The sequence below is a fragment of the Lissotriton helveticus genome, chromosome 3_1 (assembly GCF_964261635.1).
Source record: "Lissotriton helveticus chromosome 3_1, aLisHel1.1, whole genome shotgun sequence".
Lineage (NCBI taxonomy): Eukaryota > Metazoa > Chordata > Amphibia > Caudata > Salamandridae > Lissotriton > Lissotriton helveticus.
Window position 1 is genome coordinate 2,069,327,728 of NC_136061.1, and position 23,502 is coordinate 2,069,351,229.

The 23,502-nt window shown below is 43.2% G+C and overlaps 1 protein-coding gene across 3 annotated transcripts in view; it reads right to left on the minus strand.

Moving 5' to 3' along the window:
* RLBP1 (retinaldehyde binding protein 1) overlaps positions 1-23,502 on the minus strand; it is a 229,136-nt gene that overhangs the window by 25,400 nt on the left and 180,234 nt on the right. For all 3 annotated transcript variants that reach the window (XM_078684097.1, XM_078684098.1, XM_078684099.1), the window contains 2 exons: positions 22,334-22,512; positions 16,517-16,675 (listed from right to left, as the gene is read on the minus strand). In XM_078684097.1, coding sequence (XP_078540223.1) covers positions 16,517-16,675; positions 22,334-22,512 — 338 coding nt within the window. The remainder of the gene's footprint in view (positions 1-16,516; positions 16,676-22,333; positions 22,513-23,502) is intronic.

Below are 23,502 nucleotides of genomic sequence, written 5' to 3' on the forward strand. Positions count from 1 at the left end.
TGAGGCTTGAACCCCGACCCGGCGCACTCCTTCACTGTGAGGGCAGAGATACACCGCCCTATACATAGTCCAGCAGAGATTATTATATTTCTTCATTAATGACAGCCCTCTTATTCTTTTGTTCTTTGATTTTAGTATGTTGTTAGTTGACGTTTATTGGATAATGTATGTCTTATTGGTGCATCCCCATCTCCTCTCCTTCTTTTCGATTGCGAAACACTTCTGTTGGATATAGAAGCGACTGTACATCAATGTTCACTGTGTCTACTGCACAGTGTATGTTGTATATTATTGTATCGTTTAAGATGAACTATGTTAAGACATAGAGCTAGTGATTTCGACTGCGAACTGGCAATAGGGGTGCAGAAGAGCGAGCAGGCAATCATAGCAATACAGGGTTTACCATTTGCTGATGATGTATTTGGGCGCTATGACATACACTGCTTATGCCTCTGTAATGTATAGCGTTGATCTACACAGTGATTTAACACTATTGCATTATGCGGACCTATATGCTGCTCTAGATTATTCTGAATTGTCTTGCAAAGTGTATTGAGAAGAAGAAAAATTAAAGGACAAAAAACAAATAAAGATATATATATATTTTTTTTTTAAATGAAGAAAGTCCTGTCACAAGATTAGAGGACTGTGAATGGCTTAACACTGACATGCATCTAAAATATTTTACTGTGGAGCCTGGTTTCATCTATTTTAAAAGTGTTATTGCTGTTAGAGTTTTTGTAGTTGAGGATATATGCCATATTTTTCACCTCTGTGTGTTTAATAGCATGTAACCTCCAGTCATTTCAGTGGCAGAGATTTGGCACTGTTCACCTTGCCCAGTTACATTCCTTGGAAGGAATGCGCATTCTTTTCTGGAAACGAGTATTCCATTAAAGTAAACACATAAGTGGTCTTTTAATTTGCATCAATTCTAGCATGAAGAACATGGTTTGTGTAGATAGTTGCAGGGCAGGCCTATTACAGAGCAATAAATAAATAAATGAACCACAAAAATTAGATAAAATGAAATAGCACTTAAAGTGCAAGAAACTGAGAAAGTTAGGTTGTCGCAAGACAGCTACAGTAAATGTTGTGATATGGTTTTGATGGAGGGTCACGTTCTACCATTTAATCACCAGAAAGGGCATTTTTATCGACCTTGGTAGGATGAAGGTCTGATGTGGGCCCTACTTGACAAGATCTGAAAATATGCTAAAATTACCAATTTTTACCATATACTATCAGTAAATAGAAGCCCACAGATTCCATTAACCCAATATACATAGGCCTAAGCCAAAGGCCAAAGGCCACAGTCTTATGATATCAGTCTTTCATATTAAGCTCCACTAGACCTGATGATTTCAAAACATGCATTTCTGTTGCACTGAAAACAACAAGGTAAATTGGGCTATCACAGAGTACAGTCATTTTCCCCAGCTTCAAGACCAACGCCCACACACACGTACACAGACCCAGCCGGTACATGTTGGCACATCTTGGACTCTTGCTGAAATTGTTTGTTTTTGTATCTTGTTTTGAAAGATAGCTTGCACGAAGTAAAAGCCACAACCTCTTGCAATAATAGCACCTGTCGTAAGTTCCGCTCTCACATATATTTTTAGAGATATGTACGTGACAAGATGTTCTTTGTTTATGTTCTGCGGTCGAGCATGGCCAACCGACCGTTGAGCCACCTGACCATTTTCCCGTGTCCTACGACATGCGGTCAAGCCACCTGCGTCAGAAAGTGCGTCAGGACAGTGTCAGTTCTGCATTTTTTAGGTATAAAAGATTCCCCACCTGTTAGATCTGGGGGTCTCTAGTTGGCAGAGGTAGGTACCACTGTCCAAATAGGGACCCTTGCTTCTAGTCAGGGCAAGGAGATAACCCTCTGAGATAACCCCTGCTCACCCTCTAGGTAGCTTGGCACGAGCAGTCTAGGCTAACCAGAGGCAATGCGTAAAGTATTTGTACCAACACTCACAGTAACAGTGAAAACACCACAAACTGACTCCACAACAGTTTAGAAAAAATAAAGGTATTTTTAATCTAAACTACACAAGACCAAAACGACAAAAATCCAACATACACAGTTCAAGAATATGGTTTAAAAAAGAGTTCTTAAGGTTGCGTTAGAATTCTCTACGTTGCGATAGAATTCTCTACTGATGCGTGAAAAGTTCACAGTTGCGTCACGTTTACTCACAGTACCTTTTAGTTGCAACAAAGTTCCAAAAGCAGAAGCTGGTGCGGTGGAAAACAAGCGATGCGTTGCTCCTGAGACCCTGGGGAGGCGATGCGACAGCCCCGCTGCAGCAGCGGGCGTGTTGCGACGAATCCGGTCTGTATGGGGAGGAAGGACACTTGTATGGATTCCGGTGCGTAGGTTCCGTAGGAAGTCTGTTCTCGCAAAGGCACGATGCGACGATCTCGTAGGGGCTGCGACGATCTCCGGGGCGACGATGCGCGGTTCAGCGGGGATCCTCTCTCTCGCAGCTCCTCGATGCGTTGATTCTGCGACGATGCTCGCAGCGACGTGATGCGGTCCGCAAGCAAGCGGTGCGGCGTTCTCACCCAGCGACGACAGGCTCTGCGACGATACTCGCAGCGATGTTCGATTCTCCCGCACCGGTCTGGCGCGTCCCGCAAACGAAGGATGCGACGTCTCTGGCAGCGGCGTCAGGCGCTGCGACGATCTCGACCTCCGTAGCGGTGGGAAACTTCTCGCACTGTCGGGGATGCGCTCCGCAAGCTAGCGATGCGACACTTTTCAAGTTCAAAAGTCACTCAAGCTCAGTTTCAAGCTTCCCAGCTCAGGTACAACTTCCAGAGGCCCCACAACTGGATCAAGCACTCTAGGAAGGACAGAACTCTCTCAGCAGAGTTCAGGAAAGCTGGGGTGAAGTCCTTTTGTTCCTGGGACTTCAAAACAGGGAGCCAGCTCTTCTCAGGCCCTTGGAGATTCCTTCAAGACAGGGGACACAGCTCAGCAGCAAAGTCCTTCCCCTCTCCTTGGCAGCAAAGCAACAGGTCAGTCCAGCAGAGCAACAGCAGGACAATCTTCCTTCTTCAGTTTCAGCTTTCTCCTTGGCAGAGGTTCCTTCTTGATTTCCAGAATGATCTAATTTTCTGTTGTCAGGGGTCCTGTACTTATACCCCTAAAGTCTTTGTTCTCTTGGTGCATGTGGGCCCTGAGCCCGGTCTGAACCAGTTCTGGGTGGATCCTGAGCACTTTGTTTTGCTGGCTGCATCTTTCCTTTCAGAGTGAGGGGCTTGGTCCTCAGCCACCCAGCAGGGGGGTGGAGCCAGCATTGTGGAAGGCAGGCACAGCCCTATTCAGCCCAGGTGCTAACTCCTCCCACCACTCCAGTTGCAACTGCAGTCATTCAGCCTAGTGCTGACTCATCCATCCTGCTGGGGAATTCCCCAGCCCCTGTCACTCACAAACCAGACAGTCAATACACAAACAGGCCCAGGCACACAGAAGGGTTAGACAAGAGAACAGCAACTTTCTAAAAGTGCTGTTCTCAAACCCAGGATTTAAAAACAACCTTTCCTAAAAGATGTGTTATTAAATTCTGAGTTCAGGGATACTAGATACTTATGTCCTATCTTGTTCCTATGGGAAGAAATGCTGTTAACCACTGTAGCCAGCATCCCCCATGTTAATCTATGGAGCAAGATAGCCTTACAATAGTGAAAAACGAAAATGGCTGTAATTCACTACCAGAACATGTTACCTGCACCAGTACATGCTCTACCTTCCACATACACTGCACCCTGCCCAGGGGGGTACCTTGGGCCTTCCATAGCGGTGGCTGATGTGCACAAAAAGGGAAGGGTTAGGCCTGGTCAGTGGGGACACTGGCCAGGAGGACATGGCAGTTCTAAACTGCCCATAGGCACTGCAGTGGCAGACCTGAGACACCATTTTAGAGCTACTCCTGTGGGTGGCACAATCAGTGCTGCAGGCCCACTAGTAGCATTTGTCATCACCAGCCCTGGCACACCCAGTGCACTTTAATAGGGACTTCATGGTGATACAAACATGCCAAACATGTATTTCCAATCAGAATAACAATTTACACAGGGAGCACTTACACTCTGGCACTGATCAGCAGTGGCAGAGTGTCCAAAGCATCTAAACCAGCAAAAACGAAATCCAGCACAGCATCAAAAATACAGGAGGTAGAGGCAAAAAGATAGGGGGAAACCACGCCAAAGATGCCAGGTCTAACACCACCACAATCAGAAGCCAGAACTCTTCTGCTGTGTCCTTCACAAGCGTGGGTTCTCCGGTCGGCCGTTAATCTGACTTGGGACTTTTCAAGCCTTTTCTCACAGGCGATCAGCTTCCAGTCTAGATAATATTTTTGCCTTTTTGAAATCTGACTTCGCTTGGTATTTTCCATCCACACCCAATTTCTTGCATTTTAGGTTTCTTTAAGTGATTAGGTCTTGTATGGCTAGTCTCCCTAGTTAGGCAGTCTCTAGGCAATGGATTTTATAAAATGTGTTCTGTATTCTCTAACTAATTTCAATTGTGCCTTTTAAAGATCCTAGCCCCTTGCATCTTGGGTCTCTTTATAATGTTAAAATATCGGCATGGGTAAATTTCTTCAGAAAAGCTTGTTTCTAGGCGCCATATTTTCATAGAATGTATTCTGGGCCTTTTTGAATCCCTAATTGATTTAAACATGTCTTTTAATAGATCCTGATTCCATCTTGTCTTATAAAAGTTTGAGCATTTGTCATCTAACATTTATGCTTGACAGAGTGAAGTCAGACTTTCATAATGGTTTTGCTTAGTTACATGAAATGAGTTGCATTTATTGATATGATGGTGATTTAACAAATAAAAGTGCCACTTCAAATGTGAACTTTGTCATCTCATATCTTTCTTCCTTGTTCCTCAGTGAAGAGTTGCTGCGGGATATTTTGTGGCTTGTGACCACAGGTGACCACACCCTATAGGGGCTTCCAATTCTCCCTTTAACAGTTTGGTACTTTTCATACCAAAGAGACTAATGTAACCTGGGTGTAGGGAACTGGTTTACTAGCTGAGCTGATGAAATCCCGACTCAAGGAAGAACCAGAATCTTTGTCAGCATGAACCACAAGAGTCATTACATTAACCTGTGCTTAACTTTCTGGTAGCTTAGCACAAAAGCAGTCAGGCTTAATTCAGAGGCAATCTGTAAAGTATTTCTCGGCACACAAACAGTAATACAGTGAAAACACAACAAAAATCTCAAACCAATGTAGAAGAATATAGTCTAATTGAAAAAATAAAATGACAAGAAAACAAATTAAATCCAATCAGTCGAACTTGAGTAATGAATTCTTAATTTTTTTAGAGTAAAATAGCATCTAAAAGATCAAAGCGCCAACCATTATACGACAGCTGGGCAAAGTCAAAGGTGAAGGCCAACCACGATGGAGCGTGGGCCAGATACATAAGGTGGATTGGGCTCATTCCGGTTTACCGGCACAACTTAGGGAGTTAGGACTCACTTCATCAGAGACCATGTGGAGGGTTCAATGTCCCATCCAAGTGGCCCTTGGAGTCACTTCTGGTGGTCCTAGGTTCAAGGTGAGTGCCCAGTTCTTCCTAAAGCCGCAAGGATGGCCTTCAGGCAGCAGAGCAATCCTCTGGTAGCTGCAGCGCAATCCTCTGGGGGCCCAGTCAGTCAATCTGAAGTCTCCCAAAGATGCAGGAGTGTACTGAATAGTTGTTCTGGGGGTCCATTATTTATAACTGGTGCCAGCCTTTGAATGGAGGCATTCCCTATGCTATCACCAAATCTGGTTCTAGAAAGTTCTTCCCTTTCCCTGCCATGGCTCCATAAGGTTTGTGGTGACAAGAGACTAGTGTCATGTCCCTTTGTGTGTGCTGGAGATAAGCCCTTATGGTGTAAGTGCAGGAGGGTACAGCTCCGCCCCCAGCCATCCTGGCAGGAAGGGCCACCCTGCCATACCTAGTCCCCTTTTGTGTCACTGTCTGGGAGGAATAAACAAAAACCAACAGCAGAGCCATTCACAATCATGTGACTCAGGACAATGGCAGACAGCACAAATGCCAACAGGAATATGCCAACTTTTTAAATGTAGCATTTTCAGAATTCTGACTTAAAATACGACTTAACCTTTAAATATGATTTTAATTTACACCTCATTTGAATCCAAACTTGATGTTTCTACCTGCTCCTGTTAGACCTGGCACCATTGGCGTGGGTCTCCCTTCCATTTTTGCTGTTGCCTCACGTATTTTTGCTGGTGTTAGATGCTTTGGGCACTGTGCCACTGCTATTCAATGCCACAGTGCAAGTGCTCCCTATTTGCTGCTGGTGGGCCTACAGCACTGGTTGTGCCATCCACAGAAGCCGCCTTGTAAAATGTGTCTGAGGTCTGCCATTGCAGAGCCTGCGTGCAGTCTGGTACTGTCATGCTGACTGGGCAAGTGCACCCACTTGCCAGTCCCTAAACCTTCCCTTTTCTTCATATCAGTCACCCCTATGGTAGGCCTAAGGGCAGGGTGCATTGTAAGTATAAGGTAGGACAAGCCCTGATGTGTGTGGCATGTCCTAATAGTGAATTACAGCCATTTTCGTTTTTCACTGTTGCAAGGCTACCTGTTCTCCATAGGCCAGAATGGGCTGTTAGAGTTATTACATTTTATAATCCTAACTGTCTCAGAGAACATGGTAGAAATTCTAGTTTAGTATGCCTGAACTCAGAATAATAAAATACATCATTTAGTGAAGTTGATTTTAATATTCTGTGTTTGCAAATACCACTTTTAGAAAGTAGGTATTTGCTTATCTAACCATTCAAACCTGCCTCTGCTAGTTTGTGTATTCCTATGTCTGGTTTTGTGTGTGAACGGGCTGGGGAACTCCAGGAGACAGGCTGAGTCACGCAGTGGTGAATAGAGAGATCTGCATCTAAATGGGAGAGAGGAGTTGCACCTCAACCTTGACTAGGGCTGTGCCTGCCTTCCACAATGCTGGCTCCACCCCCTGGGGAGCGGCTGCTGTCTCTGCCCTGCACACTGAAAGAAGAGAAGGAGTCCTGTAAACAAAGTGCTCCCGGACTGTACTTGCCTTCCACAATGCTGGCTCCACCTCCTGTGGGGCCTCTGATGTGCCTGCCCTGCACTGTGAAAGGAAAGGAGAAGTCTGGTAAAAAGAGTGCTTCAGAACTGGTTTGGGCTGAGCAAAGGCCCCTCTCCCCTCAGAGAACAAAGGATTTTGGGGTATAAATATTGGGACCCTGATCCCAAGAAATTAGATCACTTTTGGACTACAAGAAGAAACCTTCACTGAGGAGAGGAACCTAAATAAACTGAGGAGAGTCTATTCACAAGCTGAAGTGCTGCTTGGGGGATTGGCCTGCAGTGGTTGCCTTACTGCCAAAGGAAGGAGAAAGGAACTTTGTATACTTTGCTTTCAACTTGTGAAGGATATCCAAGGGCTTGGAAAAGAGCTTGCCTCCTGCTGAAGTCTCAGGGACAACAGACTTCAACCCCCAGCTCCCCAAAGTTCTTGTGGAAGTGCCTGCTGCTGTTTTGGGCCTTCTGAGGAACTGCATGTCGCAAGGAGCTGGAAGCGCGCCTCACCGAGAAGAAGCATGTCACCGTCGCTGTGCCTGCCGTCGCAACTCCGAAGGAGGCTGGAACTGTCGCACTGCACAGCATCAGAGAGAAGCGGGCTGCAACGAAGAGGAAACGTGTCGCCGTCGCTGCTGCTGCCGTCGCAACTCCGAAGGAGGGTGTCGCTGCTGTAGTTGTCGCACTGCACCGCATCAGGTGAAGAATCTCGCAATGAGGTCGGAGCGCCGCGACGTCGCTGTGCCTGCCGTCGCAACTCCGAAGGAGGGTGTCGCCGCTGGAACGTTGCATTGCACTGCATCGACCAAGAGCACCTCACATTCCCGAGAAGCGTGCCGCCATCGGAGCTACTGCTGTCGCATCTTGTATGTCGCTGCTGTAGTTGTCGCATGGAGCGGAAGCTTCACACATCGTGGGAAAAGAGCATCGCAGCTGGAGCTGTTGTTGTCGCATCGTAAGGATGTCTCCGCTGCAGTCCACGCATCGAACCGAGAACTTCTCGCATCCCCGAGAAGCGTGCCGCATCTGGAAGATCTTCACGTCTTTCTTTCTTTGTATCTGAACGTTGTCGTGGAAGCGCAACGCAACTTAAGGTATATTGACGCAGAGTGTCGCATCTAAGAACTGAACTAAGCTTAAATCTACCATCTTAAAGTAATCATAGTGTGTATTTTTGTCGTTTATGGTCTTATGGTAACTCTATATAAAGTCTACTTATTTTTTATATAAAACCTGTGTGGTGTCCATTTGTAGTGTTGTCACTGGGTTACTGAATGTGGTCACAACTGTTAACTTACAACGCCTCTGAAGTAAAGCCCTTCTGCTCGTGCCAAGCTACCAAGGGGGTGAGCAGGGGTTATTTTAGGAGTGTAATCCCCTTATCCTGACTAGAGGAGAGGGTCCCTATTTGTCACAAGTACCTACCTGTACCAACTAGAGAGCCTCAAATCTAACAGCTCCCAATCAAAAGTTAGCACTTATTAAAAGGAATATGTCAATCCAATATAAGTCTAAGGGAGAGCTAGACCTTACAGTAGTGAAAATGAATTTAGGAGTTTTTCACTACCAAGACATGCAAAACTTTAACCCACATGTCCTACTTTTTAAATATAATGCATCCTGCTCTATGAGACTTTTGGGCCTACCTTATGGGGTGACTTATATGTATTTAAAAAGTAAGGTTTAGGTCTAGCAAGAGGTTTATTTTGCCAGGTCAAAATGACGGTTTAAAACTGCTCTACTTATTACAACATCAGGTTGATAAACTGCTCTACAGACTACAATATCAGGCCTGAGACACACTTAAAAGTCGCGAAGAGGGCGCGTGTGTCTGTGTGTTTGTCGAGAGAGAGAGAGGGTGTGTGTACACGTGTGTGTGTGTGTGCGTGTGTGTGACAAAAGGCGGGTGGGTGTGTGTGTGTCCATCCAATGTAGGTGGCCTCGTGGGTGTCTCCTAAAATCATGTAATCAGTCACTTTAATGTCCTCATCAATGAAAGAGCCGCCTTTGTTCCATCAGCATAGTACTCCCTTAACCCCTTGTGTGCTTCGGAGGGCCACTGGCCGTCCGACTTCACGGTGGGCATGTGCTGAGGACGGCCGGGGGCCGTCCGAACTCCACCCACTCAATAAAACGCCCACATAGCGTGAAAATTCGAGCAGCGCGGAAAGGGTTAAACAAACAAGACATTGATGCATCCCATTTAACCAGCACTCTTTATCCGGTCAGCCTTCAACGAACAACTATAAAAACTTCAATCTGCTGGGTGTAAAGACTGCGTTCAAATAAGCAACTCTAAAGTTGCAAATGCAGATATTGTTTAGCATAAAATAACACTACTGTATTATTCTTTTGGGCGCAGAGTCCTAGACTGTTCTCATTTCTTCTCTTTCATAAACATGCTCATGTTTGAATATTTTTATGACCTCGGCTTTATGGGGACAACGAAATTACACTCGACCTTTGCTCTCACGGTTTATGACGTCACCAAACCTGCAAGAATCACTGCAGTCTAGTTGTTCAAAGTTTCCCGTCATTTATTCTCTGACTAAAGAATAATACGTCAACAAGCCGTGTGTGTCGAGTCAGAATGACGGGGCATTCCTGGTCCTCATCTTGCATTAGCACTATGGTGGTTTAGTCCTTCCTCTATGGACTAGATCTGGTGTGCACTGAGGTATCATAGTTCTTATCTGTCTGATTTACATTTAAACTTCCTCAAACAATTAAGTATAAATGTTCCGCCAACCAGTGCTTTAAATGGGCCGGTACTCACCGGTACTGAGTACCGGCACTTCTCATTTTTATCGCTCTGAGTACCGGCACTTCTCTGCTGCCAAGGAGAGTACCGGTACTCATCAAAGGTAGGCTTATTGTTGTTAGTGCTCCAGAGCACAAACGAGGTTGTCTGACAGCTAAAGCACCTCTGTAACCCATGCAGAGCCACCTCTAAACTATTTGGCAGGGGAGGGGAACATTTGCATAATGTCTGGTGTTCCCCACCAAGCTGTGTTTGACAGAGCAAGGTCCATACAGGCCCTGTGCTGTCAATCACATTCACACCATGGTGTGTATGTGTGCACACACTCAAATCCAGGCATCCCACTGAAACAGTAATTAAGAGAGCTGCGGGAGCTAAGGAGTGTAAAATGGCCTTTATCCCACCTGAGTCTTTTGAATGAGTGTCTGTCTGCTTGTGTCTGGGTGTTTGCCTACTTGTTTGTGCATGTTTGTGTGTGTGTGAGAGAGAAAAGTGAGTGAAAGAGGGAGAGAATCCAGACACTAGCGTGGTATTTTAAAGGAAATTCTGGGAATGTTTTGTGTGAGCTTTGCTGCTTGTTTGTGATTGCGCACTTAAGAATATATAAGTAATCGGACACATAGTAGAAGTGTCTTATTCTTGTCCTTAGCCCCGCCCCCTAGCCCACCCACTTGCTACACTCCTAGCTCATTTTAAGAGTACCTGCACTTATTTTTCCCATTTAAAGCACTGCCGCCAACCACATTTTATATTCCTTTCTGATTGCTTTGCCATGCGTTAAATGATTCTCTAATGCCATGCCGCGATTACTATATAAAGTATACCAATTTAGCTACCTCATCTTCACATTCCCTTCTATACAAAGGCACACTCCTATATTTATTCTTTGCATCTAAACCTAACCCTAATTAAAACAGGTCTACTTAATAAATGTGCAATGTCAGTAATGGCGCTTCAGTGAGAAGTTCGTTATTCTATGAGTTTATCAAGAGTGAAAGAAGGAAATAGCAAGGTAAATATTTACAGAAACTGTAAACACATTATACTGACTGGATTTTTTTTTTTTTTAAATCAAGGCTAACTGCTGTGCCCTGGAGAGAATATATGTGCGCCTCTCACAAACATTTCTACGGTGTGGTAGTATCGGAATGTGTGAGAATAGGCTAGGACATTTATTATAAAAGTAGCTCATGATGGAGAAGTGTGGCTCACTGGTTAGAGGAGGCAGACCTGGAAGCAGAGGTCAGCCCGGACCAGGGTTCAATTCCCGGCTCGGCGGGGTCTTGAGTCCTAAAAAATGTCCATGGACTCGACAATTCTCGCTCCGGTGCCTACTCGATTCACGGGTTCACACTCTGCGACTCTGGGCAATAGCTTGCTTAATCTCCACAACGGCCCCTCGTGGCGGGATGCCTGGCTTTCACCTTGCGGATACCCTGCCGGGGTTATCTCACAGGGGAATACCAGGACGGGTTCCCTAAGCAAGCGCTTAGAAACCGCTTGGTGATTTGCGCTATATAAATTCCTGTACATTTACATTTACATTTACATGATTTTGACCTCCATGTCAAATGCGCCACGGTTAATATTTCAATTTTTTTAATGGAAAATAATATAATGACCTGTTGCAATGCCTTCCACATGCGTTAATCTGACATCCGAGCAGAGCGCTTGCATTACTGTAGATGTACTGATGACCCCTTTACCTTTTCACAGATATACCTTCCTACCAGCTGCTTGAAAATAATACTTCCTCTTGGCAGTGGCGAAACTCAAAACGATGCCTCCCCCTCTCGCCTCCCCACCCACCAAACCTACCCCTGCAGATTGTGATGAGGGGCCCCGGAGTCTCTCTCATATCGCACATGTATTCATTGGCCTTGGGCTGAATGGGGGCACTCTGGGGTTGGGGGCTCTCCGGCGCTGCAGTCTTTGCTTACAATATGTTAGCGCTCAAAATATTCTGGACACAAAACTGCACATTGCGAAAGACACATGCCAGCAGTTGATTGTTCAAGCCGCTGTGCCTCAGAGACACGTAGAACACTGCAACCGGCCATTTTGTAAGCTAGGAGTGTCTTGCTACACACAGGTGTTTAGCAGTTTGGATACACAATGTAAAAGTGTAACCTCATAGTACAGTTTCTTTTCCGGGTGCCATTCTTAAGCTATGTGCCCACTTCATGACTTTCTTTTCCATTTCTTTGGTTGCTGGGCGGTGAAAATCAAATTTGGCACCTGCCAGCCATCTTCAGAGTCTAGAGCTCTAGCTGTTAGTTCTGCTGGAAGAGGCAGGAGGGAATCCCTGCAGCACCCTCCAGGTGGTGCAACAAGTATGTGAGACTGCCACCCCCTTCTCAGTTGCCTGAGCTGGCATCGGCCAGTACTCGAGGAGGGTTCAGCATCCTATGTGATCACACTAACAGAGGAAAACACTGTCAAACTAGTCACAGCTATTCAGGATTGCTAAGCATTTTGTATGTTCGCATTATATGAGGGCGGGTGTCCAACAATCCTTTAATTCCTTTCACTTCCTCTTCAGTTTGATATTGGCCACAGCACCGTAGCTGCAAACTTTGTGTTTTTCTACTCTCCAAGGACAACCTTTTTTAAAAAAAATCTTAGGGAAGTTACTTGGAGTAGGAATGGATTGTTAGGGAAAAAAAGAGACTGAAAGCGTTTGATGTTCTGCTACACATTTTTTATGTTGGGTCTACAGAACTTATACAGCCAGTGCTCACTTCATAATATGCGATTCTTAGTGATCTTGAAATGCTGGTCCAAGTCAAAAAATTGTGTTAATACACACAACTTGACTGGTTAAACACCTGGTGCCATATTTATCAATGCTTTGCGCTGGTTCAGTGTCTTGAATTGATATGCATGTTATTTTATGCTGGAACGTAGCCCTAAGGTACCGCCAAGTAGTGCATTGTGTTCGTCCACGTATTAATTTAGTACAAGCATAAAAATCTGAAATTTTGCTGGCACATATAAATGTCTACAATGTTGTCTTAACCAAATCATGCCAGGCAAAGAAGAAAACCCAAATACTACTCTCACTGGGGTGCCTAGTTCAACCCATATTCCAGTGAGTTGTATCTTAATATGTACTCAACATGCCTCATCTAAGGTGGCTGGCTCAACACAACATTTGTTGAAAGGTTAAGGCATTGATTGTACTTAGGGACTGCTATTGTTCCCGTAGATTTGATTTCTTTAACATGTATTCTCTCAGACTACAGGAGAGCAAGTCAGCCCATAAAAATAGTGTTTCACTTGCTCCACATGTGCTACAGGATTTAATGAAGGAACTAGTTCTTATGCACACAAGAAGATGCATTGTCGTGGTCCTAAATTATCTTTCTAAAATTGTGAAGATGTGCATTTCCTATACACTGCTGACATCCTGGGACACCGTTAGTTTAACTAAATCCACTTTCCAATGGGGCACGGGGGAAGATGCCCCAAAGAATATTGGTGATCCATTAACCAGACTGTTTACTTAGTGATTCTGAGAATAGTGGGTTTCTCTAAGACACTTTCCAACTTACTCTTGTGAAGTTACCCACTCTGAGGAGTGAGTGGACGCGCTGGTAACTGTATCTGGATAAGCATCCTGCACCCTCATCCACAAACAAGTACTTTGAGCTGATGATGGCTCAGCGTCAGTGCTCATTTCCATCCACACAGCACTGGTACGGCAACTCTAGAAGACTTGATGCAGCTCCCTGCACAACTCACATTCCAACCTGTTCATTCCTGCAAATCCATTACAACCCATCTCGTGTATGCATATATGGTGGATGCATGTATGTTTTACTTCTGGGCTATCAGTCTAATACTAACCATTCTTTGTACAGTGTATCCTGTCTCATGAGACTGCTAATTTTCTTCAGGCAGCTGTTCCCTTTAGAATCCTCAGATCTAACTTTGTTGTCCCTTTAATCATAAACAGTAAAATCCTGTTTGGTGCTAAACCTGTGAAGAGAATAGTTAAGGCCCTAGTTCTTAGTGTACATAGTACTACGGATAGCACCTGTTCACCTTTTCATAAAATACACCTAAACTCCTCAAAGGCTTTCTAAGACCATATCAATACAACAGCTAACCGTGCAAGAATTTGAGCCCATTGTCAACCTCTTTAGCTGTATCACATCTCTTCCAAACTCTCTTCTACTCTCTGATTACGCCTTTGACAGCCCTGCAAGTACCATGCAACAGGGGTTAGACTAACTCACTTTAGTGCTGGTGTCAGCATCACTGCACTAAATGCATTAGTCATGCATAATTAGATCCCCCAGACCACCACAAGGCATGCTAGGAGGAGCTGCAGCAGTGAGTGGGTTGCGCTAAGGAATGCGTACAATATAGTGTATCAGAAAATTAACCCCGTCGCTGCGCGCGTTGGCCAACGGCCGTCACAAGCACTACCTCGGTAGTGCTGCGCACGTCCGTTGGTCAACACAGCTCCGTCCACCTAATAGAACGGCCGCACCGTCGTTGTATTCGCACCGCGGTAACGGGGTTAAAGAAACCAATGAGGAAATCGGGGGCCAGTGCACACTAGTGAATCAATAATCACCACCACTTCTGCCACCACGTGTGTCTTCTGCAGCTCATTATCATGAGATAAACAATTACCCCAGTGGCGCAAAGTGCTGCGTGGATCTGGGGCAACAAGTTGCCTGTTGTCATGTTCCAGCAAGGCGCCTGCCCCTGTGACCACAGCACCCAGGGTGATTACCCCCCTAAGCTGCAAGGCAGATAATCAGGTGGCAGGAAACAGCTACGCTTTTCCTTGCCTTCCCGCCACAGTGGCCATTTCTCCACCCCAGGAGATGGAGTCGCACTCAGTCAGACTAGTGCTGGACAGGACTACGAGGTAGGAGGAGGGGATGTTTTTATTTCAAATTCCTGCGTGGTGTTGGTCGGGTGCCCACTGCTCCAGAGTAAAATGACATTATTCACCTGCCCAGCCCTTTGCGTGTTCACTGCACACCTGTCTGGCCCACCCGCTCATGAGCACCACATGCCCACTTGTTAGGGGTGAGTGGCCAGGGCACACTTGGCCGGCACACTGGTCTCCAATGTTGTGAGTATTGTTTTTAAAAGATGGCCACTCACTGACTGGACTCAGCTCTGCCACCAGAGAATGCTGTTTCAGCCTGACAGCAGTCAGTGCTGTTCACTTTAACTACTCAGGCCCGGGCCAAGAGAGCCTCTGACTGAAGCTAAGCAGGGCACCAGCAGCATTAGCTGAGGCCACTAAGCAGGGTACACAGACTGACAACTGGGCTGATGCAGGACTTGCAGCACTGTCAGTCACGTTGTTCGACTAGCAGCTGTTTTGAGACTTAATAGACTGAGAGTAAGTCTTTCCTTTTACCCCTGCCTGCAGTGCGATGGAGGCCAGCACTTTCCATGGAGAAAACAAAAGCACAAGCAGCATTAGGACCATCTGGCTCCTCTAGCATTTCCCTCTGGTAAGTAGGGGTCCACCTTTCCCTAAGAAATACCGGCCAATTGTTTACATTGTTATAAGGCTTAAGTCCTTTGCTCAATTTTTGCACCAGCCAGGGCAATAAAATACTGCTCATGTCAGTAACAAAAGAGCCAGGTGGTAACACTGCTGGCAAGTGGCCATTCAAGGGGACATACCTGTGAAGTGGTGCAGTTAGTAGAGGCAATAAATCAAGAGGCCAGTCCAGCCCTGGTCAGACTCAGGAGCTTGTTTTTGGAAGAAGTGTTAATGTGCCGACTAAGCAGGATTTGCTGCAGCTTTTGGGTCTGTCCAGGTCTCGTTGGAGCTTCTTATTATTGTGGTGGGAAGGAGGCCTTAAGTTACTGATGAGGTAATATTTGTATCAGAGGGTGGCTGTGAGTGTCACATTACACCAAGGACTGTCCTGTGGGTGATCCCAAGCTGCTTCCTGTTGTGTTTATCATGTTAATTGTCCTCGAGAGGACTGAGACTGTTGTGTGTGAGGTGCCAATTCAATTGTTTCTCTGGAAAGGCTAGGAGGCAAGTAAAGCACTATAGGTAGTCAGATTCGGGCTCATGTATACTGAGGTAGAATGGTGACTCAGTCCCTACATGCCGATGTTCTATGATCCCAAGCATAGTTCTGTTCCTGAGCAAATTCCCACACAGTTATGCATTGGTCCTTCAAAATGCACAATACAGAATCCTAAATTTTACTTTTAAGTTCTTGAAAAACTGGACATTTTTGGCCACCTGATCCCTTTCCTAAAATACTACTACAGTTCACTAAAGTGTACTTTTGATTATTTAGTCTCCTATAATAAACTTGGCTTTCCATGTACAAGGTACAGATTTTAGAATTATCAAACCATGTTTCTGTTCTATAAACCAAGAGTCAAGGCACTGAATAGAAAATATTGTCGCCCCAAAGGCAGTGTGTCACATTCAAAATGCCTCAGAAGCATGAGTTGAGTAACCTTGCTAGAAAAACCTACAAATATAAAGCAGCATTTCACTCATAAACGAGGAACAGCTAAAACATAAAAAGCCCAAATCATTTGTAGTTGAATATGTCGAGGAAAAAATGAAGAAATCTATTGCAAATCCATTGAATGAGTTAGAAAGGATTAACGGAAAGCTATCTCTCTTACGATCTCACCTGCAGCATATCCACCATCTTTTTAAGCTCAGACGGTTTGATGCCACCTGCCTGTTGCATGGTAAAGCCTTTAAAGTTTTCAATTATGCAGAATCCATTGATCTGGGTCTCTTCATTCTCCAGCAGACTCTCCAAGATAACACAGTAAGCCCGAAGGATCTGCAAGATAAGTGTTGGAAGAGAAGGTAAGATGTGGTTGGGTAATATATGCAGCTAACGGTAACTGATCACTTTCAGAATTATCTTAGGTTTTAGACAATAACTAGAACTTTCACTCAGATTAAGGTAGGGGAAAATTAACACCTTCAAATGTGATAAAAGCAGTCAAGCTGCATAGGTTTGATGTTCTGTTGTTTAAACATCCTGAGCAGGAGTTGGAAAGGTCCTGACTTTTGAGCTGCATGTTGTATATAAATGCTGCTTTTGGATTCGTTGAGGGTCTTTGAACTCACCAAGCTCAAAACAGTTTAACTGACTTCCTTTGCTGGTCACATTTAGACTTAATCTGCCAAAGAAGGCTGGTTCAGCTAATATGGAATGTTGATGTATAGCTATGGGCATGTATACATATTGGGCTATTTGGGCGGTACATAATAAAGAGGAGACTAATTAATTGGTGCAGAAACTCATTAAAGCTTGTTTTAAAAATAAAAGCTTGAGTTCACCAATTGAACAATGGGTAAACGTCACTTGTAAACTTGTCAAACCTCAGGTCACTACATCTGTAGTTAAGAAGAACCAAACTAGACAAGGAGAGAAATGGAAATCACATATTAATCTTCCTCACACAATAAAAAAATTGAAAAGTACTCGTAATACCTTAAGAAGACAGATTATAAATTTCCTGCATAATGATGAATTATCAATTAAATTAAAAACCTTAAATCAGAATTTAAGGAAACTGATATGGAATGAAAAAAATCATGCTAAGCAAGACTGTTGGTCAAAACTGTTTTACGCAAGCAACCAAACAAATTCAAAGGAATTCTGGAAAATAATCAATGGCTTAGTGAGACCGAATAGGTTAGTGGTGTCATCGACTTTATCGGAACAAGAATGGGTTAGATTTCTTGAAACACATTTAAATTCTGACCCAAAAGTAAAAATGAAAATAAAGGAAAGTAGCCAGAGCAGAACAAACACAACAAAGTATGATATTGATGCTCAAATTGACATATCAAAATCCCAAGTAATTAAATTGATTACTAAACAGAGAGACGGGGCACCAGGTCCTAATGGAATTCCGTTTGCCCTCTACAAAGAAAAACTGGATTTATGGTCAGAATACCTTACAGAAGTGTTTAAAGAAATAGTACGGGCAGGAACTAGACCAGAATCCTGGAGAGGGTCATTGATATCCCCTATTTAAAAAAAAGGAAAATGGGCACACCCTGAAAATGATCGGCTCATAACATTACAAGATACAGATGCTAAGTTGTTTGCAGGGATCCTACTTATGAATCTTACGGAATGGGCAATGGAGAACAAGGTATTGCCTCCGAATCAGACTGGGTTTGTTAAGGGACTTGGAACAACAAAAAATATATTAGCTTTATCAGTTTTAATTGACAAATCAATATTAAAGAAACAGCCGCTGTACTTATGCTTTGTGGATTTTAGATCTGCTTTCGATTGTGTCCAAAGATGCCTCCAATGGAGAAAATAACAGCAAAAAAATATTCCAGACCAATTGCTAAAACTTATCAAACTTTTGTACAGCAATACATGGGTTAGAGTGCGGATGGGGATGGCCACACACTAACAAAGGAAATAATAACAACAGCAGGTCTTAAGCAGGGATGTGTACTGGCCCCCTTACTTTTTAACTTGTTTCTAGCAGATTTAACAGAGACCCTGGATGAAATAAACGTACATCCACCAAAAGGAGCCTGCAAACAAATTTCCAATCTGCTATATGCAGATGATGTTATCCTTTTAAGCCAAAGAAAAGTGGGACTACAACGCCTAATAAATCGAATATCCTCATACTCAAAAGAAAATGGAATGGTGATAAATGAAACCAAGACTAAAGTTATGGTGTTCACTAAAAATGTAAGATCAAAACATAAATCCAAATGGTTTATGGAGGATATCCAACTAGAACAAGTTGAAACATTCAGGTACTTTGAAGTACTATTCGATGAAAAAGAAAACTTTCGCCCACACAAATTGGATATACAAAGGAAGGCAAATGCTTTGACGGCAGCATTCAGGGTACTGCAGAAATCATTAGGAAATCCTACTTATCGTCCCCTTCTAAAGGTTATATCGGCAAAACTCTTCCCCACTCTTACATATGGTAGTGAGGCATTAATTGGGAAAGATACTGTGACTATAAACAATGCAGTCTCAAAAACTTTTAAATCCCTTTTTCATCTACCAAATAATGCATCACCCGCACAAATAAGACTGGAGTTTGGTCTAAATAACCAGTTGTACACACGAAAGGGTCAATTTATCAAAGCATGGAATAGGATAAAAATGATCAATACAATCAATTGTCTCAGTTACTATGGCATGAGATAAATAACAATAGAAAATCACAAGCCTGGATTTATCTACAAATAGCATTGGAAGAATTTGCTGTCATGCCAATTTGGAACAATACAATAAACAAGGAATCATTTAAAAATGCATTTAACAGATTAACAAATCAACTATCAATCATACGAGACAAAGATATATTGGCAAAAAGAAAACATGCATGGCCAATAATTAATGGGTTTACAATAAGCAGATTCAAGCATATTTGAAAGTACCATGGACATTAAAAAATAAACAAATCTTTATAAAAGCAAGATTTGGTGTGCTCCCCGGACTAAGTCATCTTCCCCCATGGATGAAGTCAGAGGGGGATACAGTATGCAGATTGTGTAAAACCGGAGAGGAGAATATTGTCCATTTGTCATGTACCTGCCCTGAACTCCAAATTGAAAGAAAAACTATACTTAAAACATGTTTTAATGCTCGAGGAATAAGGACATGTAGGCAGGCTTTGATAAGGTGTCTGCATTCTAATGATATAAGTATGAATTCTGCTTTTGTAAAGTTTTTGTTAAGAGTAAAAGTAAAACTTGGAGATTATAATTAAGAAAATGTTGGCATAGTATGAAACCGTGTTTACATTTTTGGTATTTTTTTTATTGTAATGGGTTTAGAATTTGATGTTGCATTTTTTATCTTGTTTTTAATGGTTTTACATTATAGTAGATGTTATATGTTACCTTGTAAGATTTTAAGTAATCAAACAATAAAGAATTATTATTATTATTATTACATATTGGGCTTAGGTACTATGATATCCTCTGCTGAAACAAACAATAGCCTCCTTAAAAACATGCTAATCAATGAAACACACTCTCCAAAAGATCCTCACACCCATCCAGTCAGAGTACTGTCATCATGTTCCACTTCTGCCTAACTTGTGCCTACATCACTCTGTAAATTGCCCCACATTAGAGGGTGACCACTAAAGAAAAGTGGTTCCCTACTGTTGAGGATGGGCATATATCTATGGTATTGTTTCTGTCCCTATACACAACGTCTGACCGTTAAAAGTTCATTGAGTTCTTTAAAAAAACGTTGTGCTCATTAAGTAGGCTAGTGTTCAATAAACCCTCCTGCCTGGTTATGACCTTTCATGATGTGGTATTAGCAAACGCTTTTTACACCTCTTTAATATACTTTGCACTCTTTATATTCCGCAATAAGTCTTTGTGAGCTAGGAGAATGTTTCTCATTCAGTGGATCTGCTTAATGTGTCTTTGTGGTTGACCCTCCCACAACTTGTACACCCCAAAAAAATCAAATTAACCTGCCAAACAACTCAAAATGTGACAATCCAGTATGTATTAACACAACAATGTAAATTGCTTAACAAATACGAATGTTATGTGATAATTTCCATGCCATTTGCACAATAGCCATTTTTGGTGTGAATCGATGTCTTGCATTGACAAAACATTAATTTACACTCCCTTGTGAAATTACTTAAGGAGGGACAGGCTATGAGCAGATTCATTGAGAATTGGATACTTTGACTTCAGCCTACATTTTAAAAAACTATCAATGTTCACGTTTAGAGGCTTCCTCTGCAGGTAGAATTAACTTGAAACCGAAACTACTGCCCTCCTGAATGCTGTCTCCTGAATCCTTTAACATGCCCCATTTTTTTAATTTGTCCGTTGTGTATCCTGTGTCTCTCCCCTTTTAAGGGCATATCAATGCTGAATACATTTCTACTAAGGTTATAAATCATGTGTTTGAAAATAGAATGTAAAGAGTAAACAAACTTTTTAATAACTTTTATGTTTGTGATAACCCACAGACTAAAAAACACCATATTAAAGAGGAAGAGTGGCTTGCTGAATGCAAAACTTGTAAAGGAAAGAGTGCTGATGCCTGAATCTCTGCTCAGAAGCCACGACTGGTGAAATTAAATGTCAGCGCACCGAATACCAAGGCTGGTAGTCTTAAATTCCCCTCATGCCTCTTTAATCTACTATCAGATATACCCTACCCATTTACTCACTCTTGCAGGTTCCTGTTTTCTCCCCAGTGACGGTTTTGCCGTTTTTCTCTTCCTTCATCTTTCTTATCTATTTGTTTTTTTAGGTTTTTTGGGTTCATCCTGGGTAGCGCATGCACTGCTCTGTGAGCCATGCTGTATTGGAGAATGTACTTAAAGCCCTGCCCACTCTCCGGCCATATTTGTCATTGGCTTGTGTCATTGTGCTTTGTAAATGCTGGTTTCTGATTCATTATTAGGAGTGTTAGTCCCTCCTTAGAACCGTATTGTCTTAATTTGTAAACTCCCATGAGAACTGGCTCTTTTACTTCGGTTGTTACACGGTACGTCTTCTTTAGTAATTAATTATTTTTCTTACTGCAGGAGGTCCTCTCATGCGCAGTGTGGCCACCGGTGTGTTTATTTAACTCGTAGCAAATGGGGAGCTCTTCAGGGGCCATGGGAGACAGAAGGGGGCAAATCAGGGATGCTTTTAGGGAGGTTAAAGGTGCGTGATGTAAATTCCGCTACATCTGGTGTGTAAAATCCATAATTTCAACTAAGGGCTCTTACCCTCTTTTCACTCTGTCAAATGGATCCAAATAAGAAAGAAACTATTTGGCTGCAAATTTCTCTTTGGACATACTCCCCCGCAACCGCGAACCCGACCGGAAGGTATTGGAGTGCTTCACTGAGCAGTTCTCCAGTTCCGAAGTGGCAGCTCGCTGCGCTTTGCTCCTCGGCTCAGATTACCTGTAAAGGGTGTGCTTTCAGCCCCAGCTTAACGTTGCTCTTGCTCATTTCCTTTTCTCCCCCAGCCTGCCACACTGCTCTGTCTATTGTTTGCTTCCCTATGCCCTCTGTGCTCCTTCCCCACTGCGCCATCATTTTTGCATCCCCACACCTGCACCCTCTGTTTTGCTTCCCCACACCCTCCCATCTATGTTCCTTCAGCTACCTTCTGTTTGCACAACCCCCCCCCACACACACACTTTTAAACAAGCATTTGGAATGCAATAGATCTCGCATTTGGAAGAGTTTAAGCTATTGGCATTGTAATGAAAATGCCTTTTATTTATGTTTTAGAAACCAAAATATAAATAAAAGGCATTGTCTTCTACAATGCCAATAGCTCAAAAGTGCGTAAAAGCGAGACCTATTACATTGCAGATGCTTGTCTTTTTCTTGTGGTTGGTAAATATCTGATGCGGAAAAACAAATACCAGTCCATAAAAATAAGAGCTAGTTCAACCACCCACCCTCCCCTCCTTTCCCGGCAACAATCTGCTCAAATTAAGCACCGAACTTACCTCATCAAAAGTGATTTCTTCATAGTCCCAGTCTTCAATTTTAAAGAGCAACACCACTCGGCCATGCTTGTCCCTGCTGGCAAGAATGCCTGGGTACCCGGCCTCAATGGTACTAAGTACAGCTTCTTGGGTCAGGTTTTCAAAAAGTTCAGGGTACTGCTGTCGGAAATTCACATAACCTGTTGCATGTGCGAGAAAGACATGAAAAAGGTTGGGAAGAGTTTGTAGAACATTTAACTAAAACTTGAATTTAAATGCCAGTGGTCTAATGGCAAGTAATTATTACCATAAAATAAAGTTATTTATATCAAACATATTTGTTTTCAGATGAACCGTAAATTGTTTCTATGCAATAGTTGTAGTTGTCAGTGGCATATATGTTTCTGCGCCACACACCAAACAATATTGAATACATACATTGTTATGTATTACATAGAAAGGCTGAGGAGAACATGGACTATTATTTCAAACAACGCGACGCAGCAAGAGAACTTGCTGAGCCATGCTGCATTAAAGGCAGAGAGCAGAAGTGCTCAATATTTACAAAGATATGGAGTATTTCTGCTCTCTCTTTGTGCTGGCACCCTATGTGCTAGCTAGCGCCAACGCAAGGACATGGTGCAAGGGTGTCTGTGTTATGGACAGATTGTTTTTGTGCAAGAAAGAACGCCTTCCTGCACAATAACAATCCTTAGAGACATATTTCTCGAAGTAACAAGGAAAAATAAATATATTTCTCCTTGTTATGCCTCTATTGGCAAGGCGCTCCAATTTGGCACAACCCAGGTTTGCAAGTCTTTGTAAATCTAAATCCAGGTTTGTGTCAAAATACATGGGTGTATGCATGTGGATGCTAGTTGAACATCTTTTTACCCACTACATCTTCCCCTTCAGAACTGAAGAAGAGCAAGTACTACTACCTTGTTTGTCGCAATTTTATGCCTTTATGGTTTTTTTTGTATATAACGCAAATTTGACTCGAAAATATTGGAGCCCTTTACATGAGCACCAGTTACTTTACACAAGAACACATTTTTTTTTTGATAGGCACGGGAGATTGAGATTTGCCCCGAATCACAGGATCTAGTCTCGACACTGAGAATTGAACCTGGTTCCCTAGTGCCGAAGTGGGCAGCTCTGTCCGCTAGGCCACATCCTCGTTTTGTAAG